The following is a 24816-nucleotide window of genomic DNA, read 5'->3' on the forward strand; positions in this document are numbered from 1 at the left end:
CTACTTAGAGTGCTTCCTGCTTTCTGTGGATTTCTGTGTTCCATTGGAATAATACGTGTATAACCATTTAAGGTACATTGAGTTCCTCAGAAGGTTATCTTCAGAAGAAAATGTCCTCATCTTCAGTCACACATGTAGTCCTAGCTAAGTGGATTCCTTGCTCCTGAAATGGCTGGGTTTGGTGAAGGGAGTGGTTCACAAGGGTTTGCACTTTGATTATGAGAGACACTTAATCTCTACTGACCATGTCTTCCCTCTTGGCAGCAAAGCACAATTGTGTGTCACAATCGTGTGGACCCCAACGGTTCCCGCTATCTGCTGGGAGACATGGAAGGACGGCTCTTCATGCTGCTTTTGGAGAAGGAGGAACAGATGGATGGCACCGTCACCCTCAAAGATCTCCGTGTGGAGCTCCTCGGAGAGGTAGGGCTTGTCCCTGCTCTGCCGCGTTCTCCTCGGGGTGGCGGATGTGGGAACGTGACTCACAGTGTGAGCGCCGTGAGCTTGGTAGTATTTAGCCCCCAGCAACAGACGGTCAGTCCTGCTGCGGAGGGAGGTTTCTGAATAAGTGACATGTGGGAGAATCTCACAGGCAGGTGGGCACTACTTCAGGCATCAAAAGGAAGAGCTAAAGGGTGCCATTTGGAATTAAAGATTAATTTAATGCTGATATTCAGTTCCAGGAAGAGGTTCCCCCAAAAGTTGAAGAATTAGGCAGTGAATTTTATTTTATTTTATTTATTTATTTTTTTTTAAGATTTTATTTATTTATTTGACAGAGATCATAAATAGATGGAGAGGCAGGCAGAGAGAGAAAGAGAGAAAGAGAGAGAGGGAAGCAGGCTCCCTGCTGAGGAGAGAGCCCGATGTGGGACTCGATCCCAGGACCCTGAGATCATGACCTGAGCCGAAGGCAGCGGCCCAACCCACTGAGCCACCCAGGCGCCCCTAGGCAGTGAATTTTAGAGGTTGCTAATTTCTCGGAGGAGACTGGAGCCATTGGGGCTAAAATGATCATTTGGAGCAGGCACCTGTGAGATAAAGTGTAGCTTTTTCTGACTGTAAGGATGTGATAGATGGAGTCACAAGCCTCAGATGTTTCAGAACGTTTGCTCAGTGTGACCTGGAGATTTGAAATAGAGAGTTGTTTCAGCACTCATGGCTGCAGTGTTCATTTGCCTAGTAGATGTCGAGGACGGGGTTCGACATGTCGGGCTCCCATGGGGTGTTTGTTCTGAGGTCTCTCGTGCCCTTGACTCTCTTCTAGACCTCTATTGCTGAGTGCTTGACATACCTCGATAACGGTGTTGTGTTCGTTGGGTCTCGCCTTGGGGACTCCCAGCTTGTGAAGGTGAGAAGACGCTTTCTTCTTCCTGTGTACTTTACCGCCTTCACTGCTGCTTCATCAGGCTTCTCCTGTGTTGGGAGCATCGCGGAATCTTTAATTCCTCAATGTCCGTACTACTCAGCTTTCTCCTTGGCTGATTTCACGTCCTCCCTGACTAGCTCTTTGTCTTAAAGGTTCATTCAACAGATGTGCCAGGCAGAATGCTGGGTGCAGCAGATACAATTATGAACAAGACCCAGCTGCTACCTTCAAAAAGGTCATAGTCTAGTGTGCCGGACCCCTCTAGAAAACAAAAACTTCCTACCTTCCCTGCAGAAAAATGCATGTGAACATTTTGCATTAATTTCCAAACTGCTGCTTTGAAATCCATCCACAGGACTCACAGATTAGAAATTCCTGACTGATTAGTAGGTCTCCTGTAGGCCAGCTATGTTCCTTACTCAGCAGTTCCCCTCCAGAAGCATGCAGTGGAGCACGAGAAGGGCAGATCTAATAGGACTGAGAGTTTCCTTTGGATGATAACCATCTCTTTAGAGTGGATCTCTTAGGAGCATTCCAGGACTAACTGTGTTTTTCCTCTTAGCTGAATGTTGACAGCAATGAACAAGGCTCCTATGTAGTGGCCATGGAAACCTTCACCAATTTAGGACCCATTGTGGACATGTGCGTGGTGGACCTGGAGAGGCAGGGGCAGGGGCAGGTAAGGAGTTCATCCCAGAAATGAATAGTTGATACACCTGCCCACTCAAAGCGTGTCCTTCTAGATTTGCCTGTTTGGAATGGGGAGTGCCCAGTGAAGACAACTTTCAAGAGCCTCACTCACTAATCCCAGTGATGCAAGGATAACTTCTATTTATCAAGTGTATCTCTTGGTCTGTGGTACAGATCTATCTCATCTGTGGTCACATGAGCACCCTAATTAGATAGGAATTCTTGACCATTTCAAAAGTGAGGAGGCTGGGGACTGGGAAAGATCAAGTACCTTGTCCCAAATTTACATAACCTCCAAATCACAGGTGTGTCTGGCTCTAGATCCTGGGCTCTTTCTAGTAAACTAGGTTCGAAGGATGGAAGCCAGCTTGCTAGGAGCAGTGGTAGTTGCTTTTCACTTCTTGAACTAGAACATCCTGCTGCTTCGTAAACTTGGGGACATGGAAATCAGTCTCTGTTAAGTCTGTTTCCTCAAACCTAGCTCCACTGAAAGGGTCCTTGGGATTAGGTATAGCTTAATTATTTCCTGGGCATCGGTATGATGGCCCCGGTCTCTGGAGGGAGGTCCTGAGAAACCTTCTCTCTGCTTGCAGCTGGTTACTTGCTCTGGGGCTTTCAAGGAAGGTTCCTTGCGAATCATCCGGAATGGAATTGGAATCCATGAGCATGCCAGCATTGACTTACCGGGCATCAAAGGTAACCTTTTGGTAGACATGGGATGCAAATCTTATTTGAGTAACCTTGGCCTTTGGCCTCATTATGTGTTGTGAAGGCATGTGGGTGGGAGCTAGAGGAAAGGTCACATGAAGAGTAAAAGTCATAATGACAAATAAGGGGTAGAAGCTTAAACATATTTAAAAGTACCAAAGTCCACTTGAAAATATGTATTATTGACCAGTCTTGGATAATGGATTAAAGAAATGGAAAGGGAAAGTTTAAATTTAAAAAATTTTAAATTTAAAAAGTTTAAATTTTAAAGTTAAATTTAATGTTGTTTTAAAGGAACTGATAGAATTCCTGAGAAAAGAGGAAACTGAGAATATCCTACAAAGGTGTAAGTGTAAAGGTAGTAACTTCTAGAACAGAAATACAAAGCTAAATTCCAGGAGAACTATAATAATCAAAAAGATCAAAGAAAAAAAAAGATCTTAGATAGACTACGTAGGGCAAGACTTTTGTGATATGTAAGTAGTAGATGTGACTCAGGATGATGTGGCATCTGCACGAGTGTCTGATATTCTGACATGTTGTATCAGTAAAGTGAATGCGCTGCACTCGCCTGTTGTAAGAAAAAGATGATCAGATTGGATCATAAAGCAAAACAATCAGAAAACAAAACAAGACAATCAGAAAAAGATATTTAGACTATCAGGAGATGAGAAGACTGGAATAGATAAGTAGAGGTTTATGAATTAGAAAGGAAGAGCTAAAAGTACAAAATCCAGGAAAGTTGGCTGAAAACTAGACAATGAGAGTTCGTTAAGGCAGCAGGATATAAAATTAATTTACTGAAATCAGTAGCATTCATGTGCAAACGCAGTCCATTTGAAGGTATAGTGGAGGGAAGGAGCTATTTACGGTAGTAATGAAAAGGCAAAATACCAAAGAATAAACTGTTTTAAAAGATTTTTATTTATTTGTCAGAGAGAGAGAGTGCGCGCATGCCACAAAAGCCAGGGAGCGGAGGCAGAGGGAGAAGCAGGGGAGCCTGGTGTGGGGCTTTATCCCAGGAGCGTGACCTGAGCCGAAGACAGACACTTAACCAGCTGAGCCACCCAGGCATCCCAACCGAGGAGTAAATTTAACAAGAAATGTATAAAACCTATACAGGGAAAACTTTGAAGTACTTAAGGATTCAAAGGATAGATTGATCAAATGAAAAACATACCAAGGGTCACGTAAATTAAATTATAAAGCGGTCTCTCTTTGACCATTTTTTTTTTTTTAATAGATTTTATTTATTTCAGAGAGAATGAGAGAAAACACAAGTTGATGGAGGGTCAGAGGGAGAAGCAGACTCCCTGCTGAGTAAGCCTCATGTGGGTCTTGATCCCAGGACCCAGGATCATGACCCAAGCCAGAGGCAGAGCTTAACCAACTGAGCCACCCAGGCGCCCCTTGACCTGTTTATTTTTGCATTTAATGTGTATCGATAAAAATATCAAGAGGCTTTTTTTCTTGATCTAGATAAGCAAGAGTCCAAATGGAAAAAGGAAGAAGCAGGAAAAGCCAGAAAGACTTAAAAAGGAGCAGCGAGACAGGACTAGCCCTATCAGATATTAAAACATACCATTAAGCCTTAGTAGATGAAAGTGTGGTTTTGGTTCACTAATAGGCAGAGTTCCTTGAGAAGACTAAAAAATCCAGAAATTTAAAAAAAGTCCAGAAGTAGACACAGTTACATGTGGGAATTTAGTGTACAGTGGTGGTGGTGTTTCAGCTCAGTGAGATAAAGGTAATTTTTTAAAAATAAATGTTTTTAAGAAATTTTTTTTTAATGTTTTATTTATTCATTTAACAGAGAAGGAGAGTACAAGCAGGGAGAGCAGCAAGCAGAGTGGGAGGGAGAAGCGAGCTCTCTGCTGAGCCAGGAGCTGGATCTGGGACTCGATCCCAGGACCTGGGATCACGACCTGAGCCGAAGGCAGCCCCTTAATGAACTGAGCCACCCAGGCGTCCCAAAATAAATGGTTTTTAATAAATGTTGTTCCCAGTTATCAACTGGGAAGATACGTTTGGATCCGTACTGTACTTTGTGTACCTCGCTAGAACCCAGATGTAAAAAGGAAGTCATACAAAAGTTGAAAGAAAAGGTTGTCGAATTCCTTTATGATCTTAGAGTGGAGAAGGCCTTTTAAACTGTGACTCAAAGTGTAGAAGCGAAGCGAAAGATTGGTTCATTCAGTGACCTGAAACGCTTCTCCATGGCAAAACAAAACACTGTAAGCTGTCCTAAGAAATGCAGTCCAGATAAAAACGTTTGTAGTTCATCTTACAGACAAAGGCTTCATCTCCCTAATTGATTGAAGTACTTTGACAAAGAAGGTCACCAAAATTCTTGCCCCCAGATTGGCAAAGGGCATGTGTGGAACGGTAACAGGCCTCACTTGTACTAAGGGAGATGCAGATCCAAACTGAAGAGTGATACCATTCTTTACCAGGTGGCCAGAGTCCAAAAGCTTGACAGCACTGTGTTGGTGAGGCCCGGAGAAGATAAGCGGGCTCGTTGGTAGCATCCGCCAGAACTGCGTCTGCATTTAATTTAATGAGTTCTGGACAGTCCGGATTGTAAGTGTGTCCCACCTAGACCTTCATAAAGACAGCGTGATGTAAAGATAAGGTCATTTTTTGTGGCGTTGTATGCAAAATAGTGAAGGAATGGCCATCAGTGGAGACTTAAAACTGGTACATCTGTCATTAAACGCTGTGTACTCGAAAACAAGGTACTGTTCCGTTGTGATAAGGGCTTCAGTATAAAATGGAAAAATGTAGCACAGAACAGTATATGATGGGCTGTTTTATATATGTATATATGTGAGTGTGTGTAACTTTTTTAAAATTTTATTTTTATTTTTATTTTAAAAAATATTTTATTTATTTATTTGTCAGAGAGAGAGAGCACGCACGCGCACACACACGCAAGCAGGCAGAGGCAGAGAGACAAGCAGGGAGCCCTATGTGGGACTCAGTCCCAGGACCCTGGGATCATGACCTAAGCCGAAGGCAGTGGCTTAACAAACTGAGCCACTCAGGTGTCCCTATTTTTACTAATTTTTTTTTAAAGATTTTATTTGAGAGAGACAGCGAGAGAGAGAATACAAGCAGGGCAGGGAGAGTGGGAGAGGGAAAAGCAGGCTTCCCGCAGAGCAGGGAGCCCGATGATGTGGGGCTTGATCCCAGGACCCTGGGATCATGACCCAAGTTGAATACAGATGCTAACGACTGAGCCACCCAGGTGCCCCTAAATTTTATTTTATTTATTTATTAAAGATTTTATTTATTTATTTGACAGATCACAAGTAAGCAGAGAGGCAGGCAGGGAGAGGGGGAAGCAGGCTCCCTGCTGAGGCTTTAACCCACTGAGCCACCCAGGTGCCCCCTTAAATTTTATTTTTAAATGATCTGTATATCCAGTGCAGGGCTCAAATCCACGACCCTGAGATCAAGAGTCGCACACTCCACCAACTTAGCCAGCTAGGCACCCCTATATTTGTATCTCCTTATAAAACAGTGACTACCGAATTCCTAAAATTAAAATTTTTTTTCAAGAATAAACAGAAGACTATTGATTTATTTGGGGGGATGGGTTTCAGCGAGAGGTATAGGAGTGAAACTTCTGTGTACACATTTTAAAGATAAATTTTGATTTTAAGGGGCGCCTGGGTGGCTCAGTGGGTTAAGGCTCTGCCTTTGACTCTGGTCATGATCCCAGGGTTCTGGGATCGAGCCCCGCATCGGGCTCTCTGCTCAGTGGGAAGCCTGCTTCCTCCTCTCTCTCTGCCTGCCTCTCTGCCTACTTGTGATCTCTATCAAATAAATAAAATCTTAAAAAAAAAAATTTTTTTTAAATTTTGAGTCATAGAAATGTATCATCCTGTCCAAAACCGAAGGAAGAACTTTAAAATATTAGGTTCAAAAAGGTTTTTAAAAACAACTTCTTCAGGGTCTTAAAGCCAGGAAAGAACAGAGTGGCTGTTCCAGCTTCAGGAGGGACTCCACAAAGTTCCTGCCCCTCCTTGAGACCAGGCTCCCTTTCCTCAGACATGGGGAGCTGAGTGTCAGGCTGTGCTCTGCATCTTTATCCTTGATCTTTGTTCCAGGTCTGTGGCCGCTGCGGTCTGATCCTAACCGGGAGACTGATGACACTCTGGTGCTCTCTTTTGTGGGCCAGACAAGGTGAGGATGAATCTGGCGACTGCGCCAGATGCTTCTATGATGGTTATAGGGTGGGGGAGCTGGGCTGGCTGACCCAGGCCTTCCCTTCTCCTGCAGAGTTCTCATGTTAAACGGAGAAGAGGTGGAAGAAACCGAACTGATGGGTTTCGTGGATGATCAGCAGACTTTCTTCTGTGGCAACGTGGCTCACCAGCAACTCATCCAGGTAATAACTCAGAGAGGGGCAAGCCTCATTGACTTGAATTTGCTCTAGAGTGGAGTGTAGAGCCCTGCAGGATTTTACAGAAGTCCATTTTTATGGTTCTAGAAGTAACATCATAGAAAAAAAGTAAAATTACCCAATAACCCACCACTCAGAGAAAACAGCTCCTAACTTTGGAGTTTGGAGTTCCTCCTCTTAGCTTTATGTTTCTTCTGGAAGTATATGCAGTATTTATTTGCATTCTCTTTTACAGACTAGGCTCATAATTTTTTTATGTTTGGGGGTATCATTTTTGCACTTAGTTGTGCCCCCATTTTCTGAGACATGTGTTTTCCCTTGTTGTACTAATAACATGCCTATTCAGTCCTAGTGCTCCCCTCCCTATATGGCTGTTGGCAGTACTTTCCACAGTAATTGTTAGAACCAGAGCTCTTACTCTATTCTGATCTTGTTTTATTTTATTTTATTTTTTTAAAGATTTTATTTATTTGAGAGGGAGAGAGAGAAAATGAGAGGAGAGATGTCAGTGGGAGAAGCAGACTCCCGGCTGAGCAGGGAGCCCAATGCGGGACTCGATCCTGGGACTCCAGGATCATGACCTGAGCCCAAGGCAGTCGCTTAACCAACTGAGCCACCCAGGCGCCCCGTGATTTTGTTTTAAATCTATGTGTGTTGTGGGGTCAGATATCCTTTTGGCCCTTGTTAGCCTAAGTCCGATTTCTGAGCACCTGCCCACCCCCTGGTGGTTTTTAGTTCAGAGTGACCCCTGGCATCTTCACTTTTTGCACATCCTCTTCAGCCTTTGGAACTTTTCCGAACTGTGGCCAGAGTCCGTGTTCACCAGTGTCGGGTATAGCACTTGTGTGCCTGAGGATTAGTGAGTCCTCTCCCTCTTTTTTATCCACTTGGGATTTCCTTGTGGCCAGTAGGCAGTAGTGGATTTGGTGAAGGCCAGAGGGAAAGTTCTTTTGGTTTGTGGACCAAGTGTGGGAGGTACCCAGATACTGATTCATTGCTTTGTGAGTTTTTTCTAACTAGTGGCCTGAAGACTGAAGACCCGCTCATGTATCTGTTATTAAAGGGTTTTTCTCTTTAAATAGGAGCTCAGCTTTGATAGGTTAAGGTGAATTGATGCGAACATTAGTGTCATCAACCTGCTTTTTGTTTTATTTCAGTGATGAAATAGGTTGATTAAGCATGTTTCAAGATAATTTCATAGCCTTTACTAAAGAATTTTATTTTTGGGGTGCCTGGGTGGCTCATTTGCTTGAGTGTTTGCCTTTGGCTCGGGTCACGATCCCAAGGTGCTGGGGATCGAGCCCCATGTTGTCAGGCTCTCTGCTCCGTGGGGAGTCTGCTTCGCCTTCTCCCTCTGCCTGCCACTCCCCCTGCTTGTTCTCAGTCTCTCAGTCAAATAAATAAAATCTTGAAAAAAAAAAAAGAATTTTATTTTTTGCAGGAGTTTGGGGAAGAAAATACGTAGAGCAGAGAGGACTTCTGTAGTTAATTTTTAGGGCTCCACTAGGGCAACGTTTACCACCCTTCTGCTGGCATATGGATCCCAGCAGGTGCCTGGAGACCTTTCTCTTCTTTTTCTAGATCACTTCAGCGTCTGTAAGGTTGGTCTCTCAGGAACCCAAAGCTCTGGTCAGTGAGTGGAAAGAGCCTCAGGGCAAGAACATCAGTGTGGCCTCCTGCAACAGCAGCCAGGTGGTCGTAGCGGTGGGAAGGGCCCTCTACTACCTGCAGATCCATCCTCAGGAGCTCCGGCAGATCAGGTGTGTGCCTGCCTGCCTGTTCCTTCTCCCCCTTCCCTGTTCTCCCGGCCGCCTTTCATCCTTGGAGTCCTTCCTCTGCCATATTCCTCTTTGTTCAGCCATACAGAGATGGAACACGAAGTGGCCTGCTTGGACATCACCCCACTGGGGGACAGCAATGGGTTGTCCCCTCTTTGTGCCATTGGCCTCTGGACAGACATCTCGGCGCGTATCTTGAAACTGCCCTCTTTTGAGCTACTGCACAAAGAGATGCTGGGTGGAGGTAGGTGGCTTGTAAGGACCTTTTAAGGGTTGGGGTCAGAGTCGGAGTGTGGAACAAGATCTTAACGTGCCCCTCTCCCACAGAGATCATTCCTCGTTCCATCCTGATGACCACTTTTGAGAGTAGCCACTACCTCCTTTGTGCCTTGGGAGATGGGGCGCTTTTCTACTTCGGGCTCAACATTGAGACAGGTGAGAACCACACTTTGAGTAGAGGGCTCTCGGAGAAACGAGGGGTGTGGAGTTGCTTTAGCCTCGGGGTACCGCATTAAATGAGCATTTTGAACTTTTGAGCTTTTGAACCTTCACGACCCAGCTGTTTGTCCTGTTTCCTTCCTTCCTACTTTCTTCTGATGCCATTCTTTCTGTAGGCCTGTTGAGCGACCGTAAGAAGGTGACCCTGGGCACCCAGCCCACGGTATTGAGGACTTTCCGTTCTCTTTCTACCACCAACGTCTTTGCTTGCTCTGACCGCCCCACTGTCATCTACAGCAGCAACCACAAATTGGTCTTCTCCAATGTCAACCTCAAGGAAGTCAACTACATGTGTCCCCTCAATTCTGATGGCTATCCTGACAGGTGAGCCTCTCTTTCTTTAGCAAGAGCCATTGATTGGGGCAGCATGATGTTTCCCTCGCAGCCTTCCCCTCTCACCTTTTCCCAAAGTTGAGTCAGTGTAAAGAGCTGAGATGGAGAGTGTAGAGCACGAGTTCTCCCATCTGGGCTACCATTAGAAACCCTTGGGATGCTTTTTTAAAAAGTATGGATTTTTTTAGGGGCGCTTGGGTGGCTCAGTGGGTTAAAGCCTCTGCCTTTGGCTTAGGTCGTGATCCCAGGGTCCTGGGATCGAGTCCCGCATTGGGCTCTCTGCTCAGCGGGGAGCCTGCTTCCCCCTCTCTCTCTCTGCCTGCCGTTCCACCTACTTGTGATCTCTGTCAAATAAATAAATAAAATCTTTAAAAAAAAAAAAGTATGGATTTTTTGAATCCTCCTCAGATTCTGATTCAGTAGATCTGGCGTTTGGGCCGTAGAATCTGTATTTTCAGGAAAACCTCCCCAGTGACTCAGATGGTTAGTCAGGTTTCGGAACCCCTGATTTAGAGATCATTCTGTATTCCCCTGGAGCAGGGATTCTCAAAGTATGGTCCCCGGCTAGCACCTAGCTGGGAACTCATTAGAAATGAAAACTTTCAGGTCTTGGGTGAGGGAGGGGAGGGTGCGGAATCAGACCCTCTGTTGGGGGAGCAGTCCCCCTAAATGCGCACTCCTCATTGTGATGCAGGTGGTGACTTGAGACTCACTGTTCTAGATTCCAATGCTACGATAAGCATTAAACGGAAAGCAGTTAAAAATCTCACTTGAGGCTCACCCATACCTGTTAAATAAGATGGGAGGTGGCAGTGGGACCAGGCATTAGGGCCCTTTTTAGCAAGGAGTCGGAAGTTGAGAGCCATTGCATGGAGGAAGCTAGTGTAATTCTGCCTTGTTTTTCTTCCCCTTATGGAGTTGCCTTATAGAATCCTTTCCTTCCTTGGGTCTACTCAGTCTAAACCCAGACCCTTCTTTCCAGCCTGGCACTGGCCAACAACAGCACCCTCACCATCGGCACCATTGACGAGATCCAGAAGCTGCATATCCGCACGGTTCCCCTCTATGAGTCTCCCAGGTGAGGTCCAGGGGAGGAGGGCTACAGAGCGCGGCGATCTGGGTGTGTGTGGGGGGTGCTTCCCCTCTCAGACCAGTTCTGAGCGGCACTGTCAACACTTGTTCCCCAGGAAGATCTGCTATCAGGAAGTGTCCCAGTGCTTCGGGGTCCTCTCCAGCCGTATCGAAGTCCAGGACACAAGTGGCGGTACAACAGCCCTGAGGCCCAGTGCCAGCACCCAGGTGAGGGCACAGACGAAGAAAGATGGTGTTAGAGCAGGGCTGGCAAACACTCTGGAAAGGGTCATGTGATAGGTATGGCTTTGTCCACTGTATGGGAACAGCTACTCCGATTGGCCATCACAAAAGTGGCTGCAGACAACAGGTAGGATAGTTGGGTTCCAGTCACACTTTATCTGTAAACACAGGAGCTAGAGTTGGGTCCCCTCGTTGGAGGGTTGGGAAGAGTCTGGGATAAGTGTGGCAGTCAGTGAGTCTGCTACTCCGTAGCCTCACAGGATGAAAATTCTCTTTCATCATCAGTTTGGACGCTTTGTAGGGTATGCGTAACGGGTCAGCATAACGTTATAGGTGAGAGGTGGGATTTAGAGTCTGACAGGACCGGCTTCAAGGTTGATTGCTAGCTCTGTGACCTTGGGCAAGTCCACACTTCACGTTCCTCATCTGTGGGATATGGAGGGTGGTAGGGCAGTCTGCAGCCCCATGGAGTAGACTTGATGGAGATAGTAGCCAATCGTCTTACCTCACGTGTTCTTTGCTTTTCTTGCTCCCAAACATCTGTGATGGGACTTCTTTCCTTAACCGAGAATGCATAGTCTTTACACTTTCCTTTTTAATTCACGTGCTCCCTGCTCTTCCCATTGAGAGAGGTGGAGTCTCTCCCCTTATCAGGTTGCCTTAGTTCCTCATTCGCTTTGTTTGACTGACTTGGCATCCCTGTTTTAGCGGCCATTAGCAGCCCTTAGCTGCTTCTGTTTTGGGCTGCTATGTCAACTTCATGCGGAAGTTGGCTCCTGGTCCTCAGTCCCCGGGCCCTGTCCTCCAAAGCTCTCTGTTCTCTAGGCTTTCCTTGAGCCGCCAGCCTCGAGTTTTCCTCATTCGGACTCAGCTTCTGTCCCGCATTCCTGGTGGCCCTTCACTCAGATGCTCCCCGCACCTGGTGTGCCTCTGAGCGGGGCTGTGTGTGTTCTCTGCTCAGGCCCTGTCCAGCAGCGTCAGCTCCAGCAAGCTGTTCTCCAGCAGCACGGCGCCGCACGAGACCTCCTTCGGAGAGGAGGTGGAGGTGCACAACCTCCTCATCATTGACCAGCACACCTTCGAAGGTGCAGACGAGCTCCTTCGTCCTTCCTGAAGTGCCTGTTCTGGGCTCTGATAGATTCCACAGTTGGATAGACCTTGTGACAGACCATCCTAGGCAGAGTCGAAAGGAGGGTGGGACCCCTGGGTTGGCCGGGAGTCCAGGGTGCGGAGTCCCCTCCTGTGGTGTGGGCCGGTGAGGGCCTAACAGGCTGGGGAGGCAGGAACAGCAGGAGCTGGGGCCCCAGCACCACCCACCCCGTGCTTGGGCCCGGGCTAGGGGCACCCCTGGAATTCAGGGTTACGTGTGCATGCAGCTTAACAGCCGGTCATGCCTCTGGCTCTCCTTCCAGTGCTTCATGCCCACCAGTTTCTGCAGAATGAGTATGCCCTCAGCCTGGTCTCCTGCAAGCTGGGCAAAGACCCCAACACATACTTCATCGTGGGCACGGCCATGGTGTATCCCGAAGAGGCGGAGCCCAAGCAGGGTCGCATCGTGGTCTTTCAGTATTCCGACGGTACGTGGGCACCGTCCCGGCTTTGAGAGAGCTGGAATTCTGGGAAAGTAACAGACCGTTTTGGCTTCAGAACTTTAGTTAAGCCGCAGAAGAGGCTGGGGGTAACTGCTGTGACGCGAGACTTCCTGTTGCTTCCACTCAAGCTGTGGATGGGCTCAATGAGTTCGGGAGGAGGGGAGTGAGCAGACACACGAGTAAAATCTGGCTTGTGTTTCTTCCTTTTCTACGCTTTGAAAGGAAGACGATGGGAGAGGTGAACGGTGGGTGAGAGAATCTAGTGGCCAGGATCACAGGAATCTTAGATTTGCTTTCCACTTGGTTGCTCTGCCACGTAGCTCCTCTTTCCAGCTTTAGCACTTCGTGTTCCTGTCTCTTCTCGTTTCCTTGTGCGAGATGGTTCCAAAGACTCGATGTCAGCCCCCAGATCTCAGCTCAGATGGCCAAGATGGAATTCGGTCTCCATCTTGAGAGTTGGATCTGCAGTGTTTCGGGGGAGGCAGACCTTGGACACGGTCTGCAGTGTGGCGCGTTCTGTCGGGGCTCATAGTTGTGGTGGGGGTTAACCGCAGTGGACGCTCTCTACTTCCTGCATTCAGATGCGTGGTTTGGGAGCAGGAATTAGAGCCAGAGGGAAAATCAGGATTCTTTTGATGAGTTGAAGTGTGGGCTCATAAAGGAGACTCCGAGTCTATCTTTCTCTCCTCAGGAAAACTACAGACTGTGGCCGAGAAGGAAGTGAAGGGAGCCGTGTACTCCATGGTGGAATTTAATGGGAAGCTGTTAGCCAGCATCAACAGCACGGTGAGGCCCACGGCATTCGATATCACAGCCCAGGTTGCACACCATTGTCTAAAGAGCATGTCTCCTTTATGTTTCCTGAGGCCACCTGCGTGTCAGATTTTAAGAGTGGCAGAACGGTGGGAATGGAGGGTGGAGCTGGGAGTCCGGGGAGCTCAGGTTGGCCCAGATGTTAGCCTTGGTTACGGGAACCTCCCCTGAGAATCAGACCCTAAGTGCTGTGGGCACTGAGGAGAGGGTGAGGGCCACGGATGGCCCCTTTACTTCCGAATATGTGGTGGTGGGCGACTGATCCGTGTGAAATGAGGTGAGCCAAACCTTGCTATCCCACGTATGTCCCTGAAATACTGGTTCCATAGAGTCTGCTTCTCTGCTGTGACTCCACCTCCCTTGGAAAAAGTTTTTAAAAGTTCCATAGATACGTCTGTGAAGTACGGTGTCTTACAATCCCTCTTGGAGCTCCCCGGTGCATTATGGGATATTCAAGGTGCCAAGAAGTCAGGGAGTGAAAAAACATCAATTAAGTACTTAAAGTCGAGGTTTTCCGGTAGTTGTATTTATTCACGACCTATTCGTTGAACGCTTGTGTGCCCGGTGCTATTAAGATGTTGGTATAGGGGGCGCCTGGGTGGCTCAGTGGGTTAAAGCCTCTGCCTTCGGCTCAGGTCATGATCCCAGGGTCCTGGGATCGAGCTCCGCATCGGGCTCTCTGCTCAGCGGGGTGCCTGCTTCCCCATCTCTCCCTCTGCCTCTCTGCTTACTTGTGATCTCTGTCTGTCAAATAAATAAACTTAAAAAAAAAAAAAGATGTTGGTATAGCAGAGGACAAATATGGACAAAGAAAACAGACTGTTTGCTCCAAGCTTACTACTAGCAAATAGTATATATGTGTTCTCAAGATGGTGAGAAATAAAAATGGGGCAGGGACTGGAGGAGCGTCAGAAGGAGCACAGGGTGGGGATGGCTGTTTTGTCACAGGGTCAGGATTCTTGCTGATATAATGACTTCTGGGCAGGTTCCTGAGGGAGGGGAGGCAGAAGCCATGCCTGTGTCTGGGAGAGACTAAGGGCAAGGAGCCCGAGGTGGGAGTGGACCTGCTGTCTTCGTGGGGGCGAGCTGGAGGGTGCGGGGAGGTCAGTCGAGCAGCCAGGTGACTGAAGACACCGGCCGTTTAAGGACTTTGGTTTTTACTCTGAGGATGATGGAAACTTCTGGAGGGTTTGAGTAAATGTTTGGATGTGATTGGACTTCGGTCTTGGAAAGATCACTTTACACCTTGGAAAAGGCTGGAGGGGCCCAAGGAAAGAGGTGCTGACATCTGTGGGGCTCTAGTGGTCATGCCGACCGCAGTCACTGGGAGCAGGGAGCCACGGAGGTGAGGTGTGAGGAGGGGAATAACGGGACAGGAGTTTGGTTTGAGCAACAGGAAGGGCAGCGTGGCCATTTGCTGATGGGGTAAGACGGAGTAGAGCAGGTTTGGAAGGGAAAGGGAAACGTTTCTTTACTTAAAACACTTGTGACACCGTATGTGTGGGGTTTTATCCCCACACCAACCTGTTTTCCAATCTTGACACCAACTAAGTGTGCTCTAGTTTAATTCCGTTCTGACCCTAGCTGCCTGGAGCTCGTGAGCAGGTTAAGCGCTCAGTCCCATAGGACTGTCTTCACCTCAGGCACCATCCCGAGCAGTGGGGGTCCAGGGGTACCCAAGCCTCTGTCCTGCATGGCTACAAAGTTGGCTTCCCACAGCCCCCTCTCAGGTTTGATACCTTGCTGGCACAACTCAACAGAACTCCAGGAAACGTTTACTTACATTTACTGGCTTATCATAATAGGTACTGGCGGAGAGCCAGACAAACATCGTGTGAGGGCCACAGGGGTCCTAAGTGCAGGAGCATCTCTCCTCGTGGAGCGGGGGTCCGCCATCCTCCCAGCGTGTGGGTGTCTTCACCAACCTGAGTGCGCTCTGAACCCGGACTTGAGGGATTTTTATGGAGGCTCCGTCACAGAGGCCTGATAGATCGTTAACTGCATCTCTGGCCTGTGCCTTCCCCAGGGGATGGGGAGGAGCGCCGACAGGTCCAGACTTTTTTTTAAAAAAAGATTTTATTTATTTATTTGACAGAGACAGAGAGAAAGAGGGAACAGAAGCAGGGGGAGTGGGAGAGGGAGAAGCAGGCTTCCTGCAGAGCAGGGAGCCCAATGCGGGGCTCAATCCCAGGACCTTGGGATCATGATCTGAGCTGAAAACAGACGCTTAACGACTGAGCTACCCAGGCGCCCTGGGTCCAGGCTTCTAATTGTGGTGAACAGTCCACATCCTGAACTATCCAGGCACCCCCAAGAGCCAACTCATCAGAACAAAGGTCTCCTACCACCCAGGAAATCCCAGGGGATTGAGGAGTTCAGTGTAAAATGCTGCTCACACTTAGGAAGTTACAAGGGTTTAGGAGCTCTGGGTTAGGGACCAGAGTCAGAGACCAAATGCATCATTCCCCAGTGGGGAAACCAGAGGTCTGACTTCGGACATGGGTCAGTTGTTTCGGTAGTGAGGATGAGTGAAGATGTCAGGGTGGTCGCTGGATGAGAGGGCTGGAATCCAAGTAAGGGCTGGGCTGGGGATTGGCAGGGTAGCAGTTAAGACCGGGCGTTTAATGCTAACAGTCTGGATGGGTGGCCTGAAGCTCACCCATGCGCTGAGAGCGTGCAGAGGAGGGATGGGAAGGCTGAGCCGTGGGACCCTCGAGCTTTTAAAAGTCACGATGAGTGATGAGGAAGATGGCGCCAAACAGAAGGGTGACGAGTGAAGTAGGAGAGGAACCGAGAGAAAACTTGGGAAAGCTATGGAAAGGAAGCATTTCAGCTGGGGGATTGGGAAGTGGCAAGTGCTGCCCGAAGTCAGGTGACATGAGAATTAAGGGTCGGGTGCTGGTTTCGCAACGGCGAAGGTGGTGCTGCCCATGGCCAGAGCTCGTTTGCTTGAATGGTGCAGTGCACCACTGATACAAGAGGGTTTGATCAGGACTGGGAGGAGAGGGCCGCTAGCCTTAGAAAATGCTCTTGAGTTCCGCGATGACGGAGAAGAGAGTCAGGGAGTGACTGGACAGGACAAGAGAGTTGTTAGCTTCTGAAGCATGGAAACACGGCTGCGTGTTTCTGTGCCGATGAGAGTGGTCCGTTAGGAGGTGCTGGAGCCGTGTTGTTGAATCAGACCAGTGGGAGGTGGGACCCAGTACTGCATGTGGGCCTCAGACGGTGGAAGCACTGGAGGTCTCTTGATTGTGTCCATACTCTGAAGGAGCTGAGAGGAAGGGTGGAAGCAGAGGTAGTAGAGGTTCGAGGAGGTTTGGCTCCTTGTTTCAGGACCTGGAGCGTAACGGACCAGAAAAAGTATCCAGTTATTGGGAAGTCTAAGGAGGTCACTGTCAGGAGTGGTCATAGAGTTCAAGCGCTCCATTGTTTTTCCACAGCTGTTGTTGAAGACGAGATTCATGCCAGAGTCTGGTTACGTCCGGTGAGCAGGATCAAGACAGGGCAATGGGGTTGAGAGCCTGTGAGGTTTATGGTGAGGGACCCGGGGCATCTGAGAAATGGTGAAACTGAGGACACCAGATTCTGGAGTTATTTTTAATGACAGGCTCTGAGGGGTGACCACTGGGTGGACAAGATATCACAGGGACAAGGGGGGGGGTCAAGGAAGAAGAGAGGTTGTTATTGGGTCTTCTGTGTGAAAGTAGAAGTCACCAAGAATGACAGGAAGGTTGTGTGGAGGAGAGTGGTGGGGTGAGGGTGTGCATGGCCGCTCGGGGCTGGCGGTGCTGGCAGTCTGTGGGGTGAGCTTCGGGACTGCCACGAGGGAGGAGGCAGGGCGGAAGTGAGGGCCACCAGGAAGTCCGTGGAAGGCTCCCCTTTACTCTAGTCCCAGCTGTACGGGGTCAGTGGCAGGGAGAAGCTGAGAGGGCCTGTGGTCCTTGTGAAAGAGCCACGCTTGAGTTAGAGAATGGGGGTGGCCCAGGGACTATACTGGGCTGGAGGTGGTGACAGCGGCAGGAGCAGAGCCTGTGTGCAGGAGTTGGGAAGGCTGGGTGCGAGGTTGGGTAGGACCTGTCTAGGCCATTGCTGTCTATTGGAAACACCATAGGAGCCGGAGGTGTGATTCTAGACTTTCTTGTTGCCATGTGAATAAAAGTAAGAAGCACATGAGATTGATTTTAGGAATTTATTTATTTAAAAATATTTTTAAATATTTGATTTATTTTTTGACACAGATAGAGAGGGAACGCAAGCAGGGGGAGTGGGAGAGGGAGAAGCAGGGTTCCCACTGAACAGGGAGCCCCATGTGGGGGTCAATCCCAGGACCCCGGGATCATGACCTGAGCCGAAGGCAGACACTTAACAACTGAGCCACCCAGGCGCCCTCGGAATGTATTTTATTTTAACCCAATAGAGCTAAACTATTATTTTAACATATGATCGATACAGAAGTTATTAGAAGATGATGTGTAGGTATGTTTCATACAGACTTCAGAATCTGATTCATGTTTTGCATGCACAGCATGTCTCAATTTGGGCTAGCCACATTTCATGTGTGTTTTTTGCTTGCTTTTTTGTTTTTTTGTTTTTTTTTATTTTCAAGAGAGAGAGACAGAGTGTGTGCCTGCTATGCACCAGAGCAGGAAAGGGAAGAGGGAGAGAGAATCCCAAGCATTGTCTGTGCCGAGTGCAGAGCCCGACATGGGGCTCAGTCCCTCAACCCTGAGATTATCACCTGAGCCGAAACCAAGAGCTGGATGCTCAACTGACTGTGCTAGCCAGACGACCCCACTTTTGTTTATTTTTTAATTTTTTTTTTTTAAAGATTTTATTTATTTGGGAGAGAGATCACAAGTAGGCAGAGAGGCAGGCAGAAAGAGGGGGAAGCAGGTTCCCCACTGAGCACAGAGCCTGATGCGGGGCTGGATCCCAGGACCCTGAGATCATGACCTGAGCCGAAGGAGGAGGCTTAACCCACTGAGCCACCCAGGTGCCCCCTTTTTGTTTATTTTTAAGATTTATTCATTTGAGAGAGAGCGTGCTTGTGAACTGGGGAAGAGGCAGAGGGAGACGGATGGGGGAGAGTCTCAGGCAGACTTCCCGCTGATTGCAGAGCCCGACATGACCCCATCCCGTGACCTGAGATCATGACCTGAGTGGAAATCAAGAGTTGGATGCCCAACCGACTGAGCCACCCAGGCACCCCACCTTTTAGGTGTTTTGTAGCCACGTGTGGCTAGTCGCTGCCATATTAGGCAAAGAGGCATAGAGCTGTTGGGCTAAGAGTGGGCATCTTGGGTTTTTGGTAGTGTCCTACCTTGGCCTTGACTGTCTCCACAGCAGATGTAGAGGCTGAGAGTCTGGAGTGGAGGGGTAGTGGGTGTAGTCAGTAGCACATGGAACATTTGGCTCCATTTTCACTTCTCTGTTAGGCTGGGCTTAACAAAGATGGGGGCCTCTGGGCACCCTTGACCCTGCCAATGGAGGTGTAGTAGCCAATGTAATTGTCATGCATAAGTCTTGGAGGATGCCCCTTTGGAGTTTGGGTTCTTTCTTTACAGAACCCTGAGAAAATCATGTCTTGATATATTCTGCCCAGGAGTTCTGTGTGTGCAGAAGCCATGGGTGGGACCACTGGGATCCTGAAGGGTCTGCCAGGGCAGGCTTCCCAGGGAGTTGAGTCTGTCTTCCTCTGACTGGATAGCTGTCTGCTGATGTAAAGCATCTTCCTTCGTTTGGAGGTGTGGTCGTAACTGAAGGAACATTGCAGGGGACAAGACAGAAAGGCATGGGGAGGGGGGACCCTTTGGTGGAGTCTGGTGGCCACAGACTCCAGTGCTTGAAGAGTCCTTTACTTATTTGACAGTGTTTGTGTTGGAATTTCCATTTCATTTTCTCTACCCATTGGGCTCACGTCAGAATGTTCTGGGAGTGCATGCTTTGAGAAGGGCTCAGAAAAGACAGTTCATTGGGAGGTGATTTTGTTCCTTTCTGATCAGGAAACTGGAGGTGGATCTTTTTTCAGAAATATTTCTGTAGGTCAGTTATCACCCTTCAGTCACGAGAAGACCATCTTTCGTCCTGTCCTTAGTATTACATGCACCACTGTTTATTTAGTATTTTTACGCTGACTCATGTTTTGTGTAAAGGGAAACTTTGTTACCAGTTTGATGTTCTTGCTCTATTTTCATATTTCGTAAATATGTAATACCAAAATAATAAATACCCACACCAGTACCACAGCAAACCATGTCACACCCCATGCTGCGCTTTCAGAAGTGGTGCTATAGATGGAGGGTGGCGGAGGGGTACATTGGTCAGTGCGAGAGCACTTGGGCCCTTGGATTGAGAGAAACGAGATGTCCTTCGCAGGTGCGGCTTTATGAGTGGACAACAGAAAAGGAGCTTCGCACGGAGTGCAATCACTACAACAACATCATGGCCCTCTACCTGAAGACCAAGGGCGACTTCATCCTGGTGGGCGACCTGATGCGCTCAGTGCTGCTGCTCGCCTACAAGCCCATGGAGGGGAACTTTGAGGAGGTAGTTGGGGGGATGGGGGCAGATGTGGCCCCTGCAAGTGTTTCTTTGGTGGTGAGGGGTAATCAAGCCCAGTGGGGACGGAAGGTTTTTCCCTGGAGTGAACGATCTGCGTTGATGAGGTATTTTCAGAGGTCCCCTCCCTGCAGCATGAATCTGAGTAGGGTGCCGTTTCTGGGCAGCTGCAACCAAATGGGACGTGCCGGCCGGAGGTTGGGGGTAGAATCCGTATAGAGCGGCAGTTGTGAAACTGGGGCTGCATCTTCTGCGGGGCAGGATCTTGGCTTCCGGGCGACTGCTGATTATATTTTCTTGTTGTACCCTACCTGTTTTAAGATCGCTCGAGACTTTAATCCTAACTGGATGAGTGCTGTGGAGATCTTGGATGATGACAATTTCCTGGGGGCCGAAAATGCCTTTAACTTGTTTGTGTGTCAGAAGGATAGGTGAGCGCAAGCTTTGGGACTGGTGGGGTGGGGGTGGGGCCCTGGGTCCGGTGATGAGGTCCTCTCTCCGGCGTAGGTGCTCCTCTTCACCAGGGTAGAGTTCTTTCACCAGTGAATCTGAGCCACAACAGTTAGCCCCTCAGACCGGCTCTGCCGCTGTGGGCTCCCCAGGGAGTGGTCCTTGTTCTTGCGGGGGCCTCCTGGTGGGGCCGGGAGGTGCGGGGAGTGAGTGTCTCACACGCCTTTCAGTGCTGCCACCACCGATGAGGAGCGGCAACACCTCCAGGAGGTTGGTCTCTTCCACCTGGGCGAGTTCGTCAACGTCTTTTGTCACGGCTCTTTGGTCATGCAGAACCTGGGCGAGACTTCCACCCCCACGCAGGGCTCGGTGCTCTTTGGCACAGTCAACGGCATGATTGGTAAGGCTGGTCCCTGCAGGGCGCCCTCCCCAGCAGGCCACTGTCCTCAGACCAGCCTTCCGGGGGACGGGAGAGTGGTTTGACACCACCTTGGAGCTCCCTAGCAGAGGCTGCCCCAGCTTGTCCCTCCTCGCGCTCCTTTCCCGGGCTGCCCTTGGTAGAAGATGGCTGTTGCGGGCTCCACGCCCTGCGGCTGTCCGCAGCTCTCGGCTCCCTTTGCCACTTAGGACTGGTGACCTCGCTGTCAGAGAGCTGGTACAACCTCCTGTTGGACATGCAGAATCGACTCAATAAAGTCATCAAGAGTGTGGGCAAGATCGAGCACTCCTTATATCCTTCCCGGTGGCGTGTCCTAGCACAGCCAGAGCGCTGCCTTACCCTTAGCTGCTTCCTGGAAACTGCAGTTCCTTTAGGAAATGTCTTGACTAGCTTCCTGTGGGGAACAGGCTCTTGTGCTGTTTTTTGTTTTGTTTTTTGTTTTTAAAGATTTTATTTATTTATTTGACAGAGAGAGATCACAAGTAGGCAGAGAGAGGGGGAAGCAGGCTCACTGCTGAGCAGAGAGCCCGATGCAGGGCTTGATCCCAGGACCCTGAGATCATGACCTGAGCCAAAAGCAGAGGCTTAACCCACTGAGCCACCCAGGCGCCCCTCTTGTGCTGTTTTTTAAATATACTTTTTCTTGGGGAAAAATTGAAACCCACTAGTAGAATTGTATCGGGAATCCTCGTGTACTGTCACCCAGCTTACCTGGTTCACCTCGGAAATGTAGACTGCTGTTCTTGAAATATATCCGCCTCTGGTTTCTCTGGCCTTACATGTCAAACATGAAGTTCAGATGACCACGTTAGGAACATACTTTTGGAGATCTGTTGGGGACAGCAGTGTCTGAGAAACCTCGTGAGCGAGGCTAGTGGAAGAAGAGGGGGAAAGTGAGGAAGCCGGAAACTCCAGAAGCCCGGGGATCAGCCCCGCCGGCACATCCAGGATCCAAGTGTTGCTGGACATTCGCTCATTCTGGGAGATGGAAAGGGTCCTCCCCAGGCCGGAGGTGGGAGGGCTCCTGCTCTCATCTGGGAGGGAGGTGATGGGCTGACATGTTGGCTTCTGCCAACCAGCAGGGCTCTGGGCAAGCCTCCGTTTGTTCACCTGTGAAGATCAGGCTAGGCTCCGGAGCGGGGCTCTTCCCAGGTGGGCACATCTGACTGCCTGGAGCACTTGTAGAAAATGTCCACGTACGTCTAGGCTCTATGCCAAGGAGGGTCTGATCTGTATTAAAAACATTGTCTTGAACATCACCCTAGTTGAGAATCATTAGAATGGGTAATAATTTTACCTAATGTCTTCCAGTTCCAGACTGTCTGAAAAGCAATGTGATTTTTAGTTGAAAATGTTATTTCCTGTTCCCATCCTGATGCTTGCTTTAGACTATGGTCTATGCAGAGGTGGGGGTGACCGAGAGTAAGGCTGTTGGCGGGTACCGCCCATTCCTTAACTCACCTGTCCACCTGGAGATCTTTTCATACTGAGCGAAAGACAGAACCAGCCACGGGCTTCATCGATGGAGACTTGATTGAGAGTTTCCTGGACATCAGCCGGCCCAAGATGCAGGAGGTGGTGGCAAACCTACAGGTGAGCTAGCTGTGTGGTGTTTGGCCCTGCGCCTGTGACCCAAGTCCATGGTGGGGCCGGCCGTGTTGGAGAGCATCAGAGCACCGGGTGCCGTCCGCCTCGATTCCCCAGCGCTGGCGGCCTCCTTCCTGAGTAGTTTCCTTCCCCCGAGGGAAGGTGGAGAGAGGGTCATGGCACCGCACTAGGACCTTTCCCCGTGTGATCTGTGCTGTGGAAGTGAGGGCGTGTTGGGCACGTGTGGGGTCTCTGGTAGCCCGCAGACAGGAGGCACGGGGATTGGGTTAGCATCCTGCCGGGAAGAGAAGTTCCCCAGTGTGGGGTTTTAAGGTATTGCTCACTGGAGTTGGTGCTTCGGGGGGACATCCTAGAAGGGGGAGAAACGTATGCCAGGTGGTGGCCTCCCATCCAGCTTTGCCATCCGTAGACCTTGCTGACTTGTACCTTTCAGGAGAGGGTGTGGGTTTCTGATGAGACCTTCCTCCTTGTCACGGCAGTAGTGGGGCCGGGTGCCTCTTGCTGTGACTGTCCCTTCCCCTGGGGAGAGAGAGTGCACTCGTGGTCCTCACAGCCCTCCCCTTTCCTCCTTGCAGTATGATGATGGCAGCGGGATGAAGCGAGAGGCCACCGCAGATGACCTGATCAAGGTTGTGGAGGAGCTGACGCGGATCCATTAGCCCAGGACTGGGAGCCCCTTTCCCAGGCCCTCCCCGAAGGCTTTGCTCTCCTGCCCTGCTCCCCTCCCCCACCATTGTCTTCTCAGCCGTGGGAAGCCTTTCCCTAAGCCAGCTATCCCAGAAGCCACAGTCTATCTGTGTGAAAATGGGGATTTTTTTGAACTAAAACCGGTTCACTGGAGACCTGGGAATGGGGTGAAGGTGGAATATTTTCTCCCTGGATTTTTACCAGTCCCAGAGGATTCCAACCATCACTTTGGACACCAAGCCTTGATTGGTGTTGCCTGCTGTCCTCCTTCCAGGGAGGGATTTTGCAGCTCTTGGGCTGAAAGGAAGCTCTGTGTGTGTGCTGTGCGTGCGTGCGTGCGTGTGTGTGTGTATGTATCTCACACTCATGCATTGTCCTCTGCTATCTTTTTATTTAGGTTGGGGTGTGGGGAGGCTATGGGTAGGGGGGAGGAGGGGCGGGACGGGTTCATTGTCTCTGAAGTGAGAGCTTCCTTTTGCTTTCTCTATTGCCTGAGAGCTGTGGGGTCTGGAGGCCTGACCATCAGGCCGTGAGCTGCCCGAGTCTGAAAGCTGGAGATGGTGGGTGATTTCCAAGCCGCCGTAGCCTTTTTGTCTCTGGGGAACTGCCTTCCTCAGAGGGAAGGAGGTGGGGGGCCGTGAATTGGTTGTTAGTTTCTGAGTTTTACCAAATAAAGTAGAATCTAAGAAGAAAGCTCTCTTTGCCTCCACTTCCTGCCGCCCAGCTTCCCAGTCACACAGTGCCCAGTCCAGGCACACTTGTCTCCCTCCTTTAGGGCAGTGGCTGCTGCCACAGCTGCTTTCAGGTAGTGAAGTGACCTCTGTGTGTCTCCTTTGCTGTGCGATCATTTTTGGTGGGATCCCAAGGATAATAGGTGTTGGGTTTTCAAAATACAGCGGTTGCCTTTGACTCTGTAGTCACCATGTGGTTCCCAGTTGCCTCTGTCAATGACCTGCCAAGCCTGGGAGTTGCTTGGGCTCCCTTTCCGGATGGCATTTGAGATGTGTGCACAGCGCCTGGCCAGCTCGCCCCCAGGCGCCGCTGCTTGGCCAGGGCAAGTGGCTCCTCGTGTCCCTCCCAGCTTCCTGTTGCCACGGGCTCTTTGGAGGCAGATTTTATTTCCTCTGGTTTAATCAAGTAAAACCTATGGCACCTTTGGTTTGAAAATACAGGAGTAGGACACATTAGGGGTTCACCCTTCTATCCAGCAAACAGAGCCTGTCTTCTTTCAGCTCAGTGGGTCAGAGTGCCTGGGCCCACATTTCCACCAGTGATCCAGTGGGAATAAAGGCTGCTCTGTCCCAACAGTGGGGAGTAGGGTTGATCCTAGGCATATTGGCAGGCTCCTTTAAGACCAGCCTTTGATACGGTGTCAGGAAAATTGTGGTTTCAAGTTCAAACTGTGGTTTTGAGAGATTCTAGCTTAAAAGAGAAAGGGCCAGGAGGCATCTCTGCTTTGGGGGTCTTCTGGAGTAAGCTTCCTTCCTTGGAGGCATTCCTTGTGTTTCATTACTGTTCTTTTCCCCATCCTCTTCTGGGATTTCTGAGGGTGGGGGATAAGGGTCTTCAAG

The 24816-nt window shown here is 49.5% G+C and overlaps 1 protein-coding gene across 5 annotated transcripts in view; it reads left to right on the forward strand.

Moving 5' to 3' along the window:
* The window catches only part of LOC111150052 (damage specific DNA binding protein 1), a 31259-nt gene extending 7327 nt beyond the window's left edge, over window positions 1–23932 (forward strand). Inside the window, exons 7-27 of one of the 5 annotated variants that reach the window (XM_022507378.1) lie at window positions 265–423; window positions 1268–1351; window positions 1932–2048; window positions 2653–2755; window positions 6880–6955; window positions 7052–7160; window positions 8757–8935; window positions 9034–9197; window positions 9281–9388; window positions 9568–9775; window positions 10767–10862; window positions 10972–11083; window positions 12060–12183; window positions 12511–12675; window positions 13382–13476; window positions 19879–20049; window positions 20383–20492; window positions 20742–20911; window positions 21139–21241; window positions 22420–22543; window positions 23134–23932. In XM_022507378.1, coding sequence (XP_022363086.1) covers window positions 265–423; window positions 1268–1351; window positions 1932–2048; window positions 2653–2755; window positions 6880–6955; window positions 7052–7160; window positions 8757–8935; window positions 9034–9197; window positions 9281–9388; window positions 9568–9775; window positions 10767–10862; window positions 10972–11083; window positions 12060–12183; window positions 12511–12675; window positions 13382–13476; window positions 19879–20049; window positions 20383–20492; window positions 20742–20911; window positions 21139–21241; window positions 22420–22543; window positions 23134–23217 — 2661 coding nt within the window. In that variant the 3' untranslated portion in view covers window positions 23218–23932. The remainder of the gene's footprint in view (window positions 1–264; window positions 424–1267; window positions 1352–1931; window positions 2049–2652; window positions 2756–6879; window positions 6956–7051; window positions 7161–8756; window positions 8936–9033; window positions 9198–9280; window positions 9389–9567; window positions 9776–10766; window positions 10863–10971; window positions 11084–12059; window positions 12184–12510; window positions 12676–13381; window positions 13477–19878; window positions 20050–20382; window positions 20493–20741; window positions 20912–21138; window positions 21242–22419; window positions 22544–23133) is intronic. The other 4 variants (XM_022507381.1, XM_022507380.1, XM_022507379.1 and 1 more) reach the window with 4 other exon arrangements.
* The last annotated feature ends 884 nt before the right edge of the window (window positions 23933–24816 follow it).

This window comes from Enhydra lutris, unplaced genomic scaffold (assembly GCF_002288905.1).
Source record: "Enhydra lutris kenyoni isolate GAN:26980312 unplaced genomic scaffold, ASM228890v2 scaffoldscaffold22, whole genome shotgun sequence".
Classification (NCBI taxonomy): Eukaryota; Metazoa; Chordata; class Mammalia; order Carnivora; family Mustelidae; genus Enhydra; species Enhydra lutris.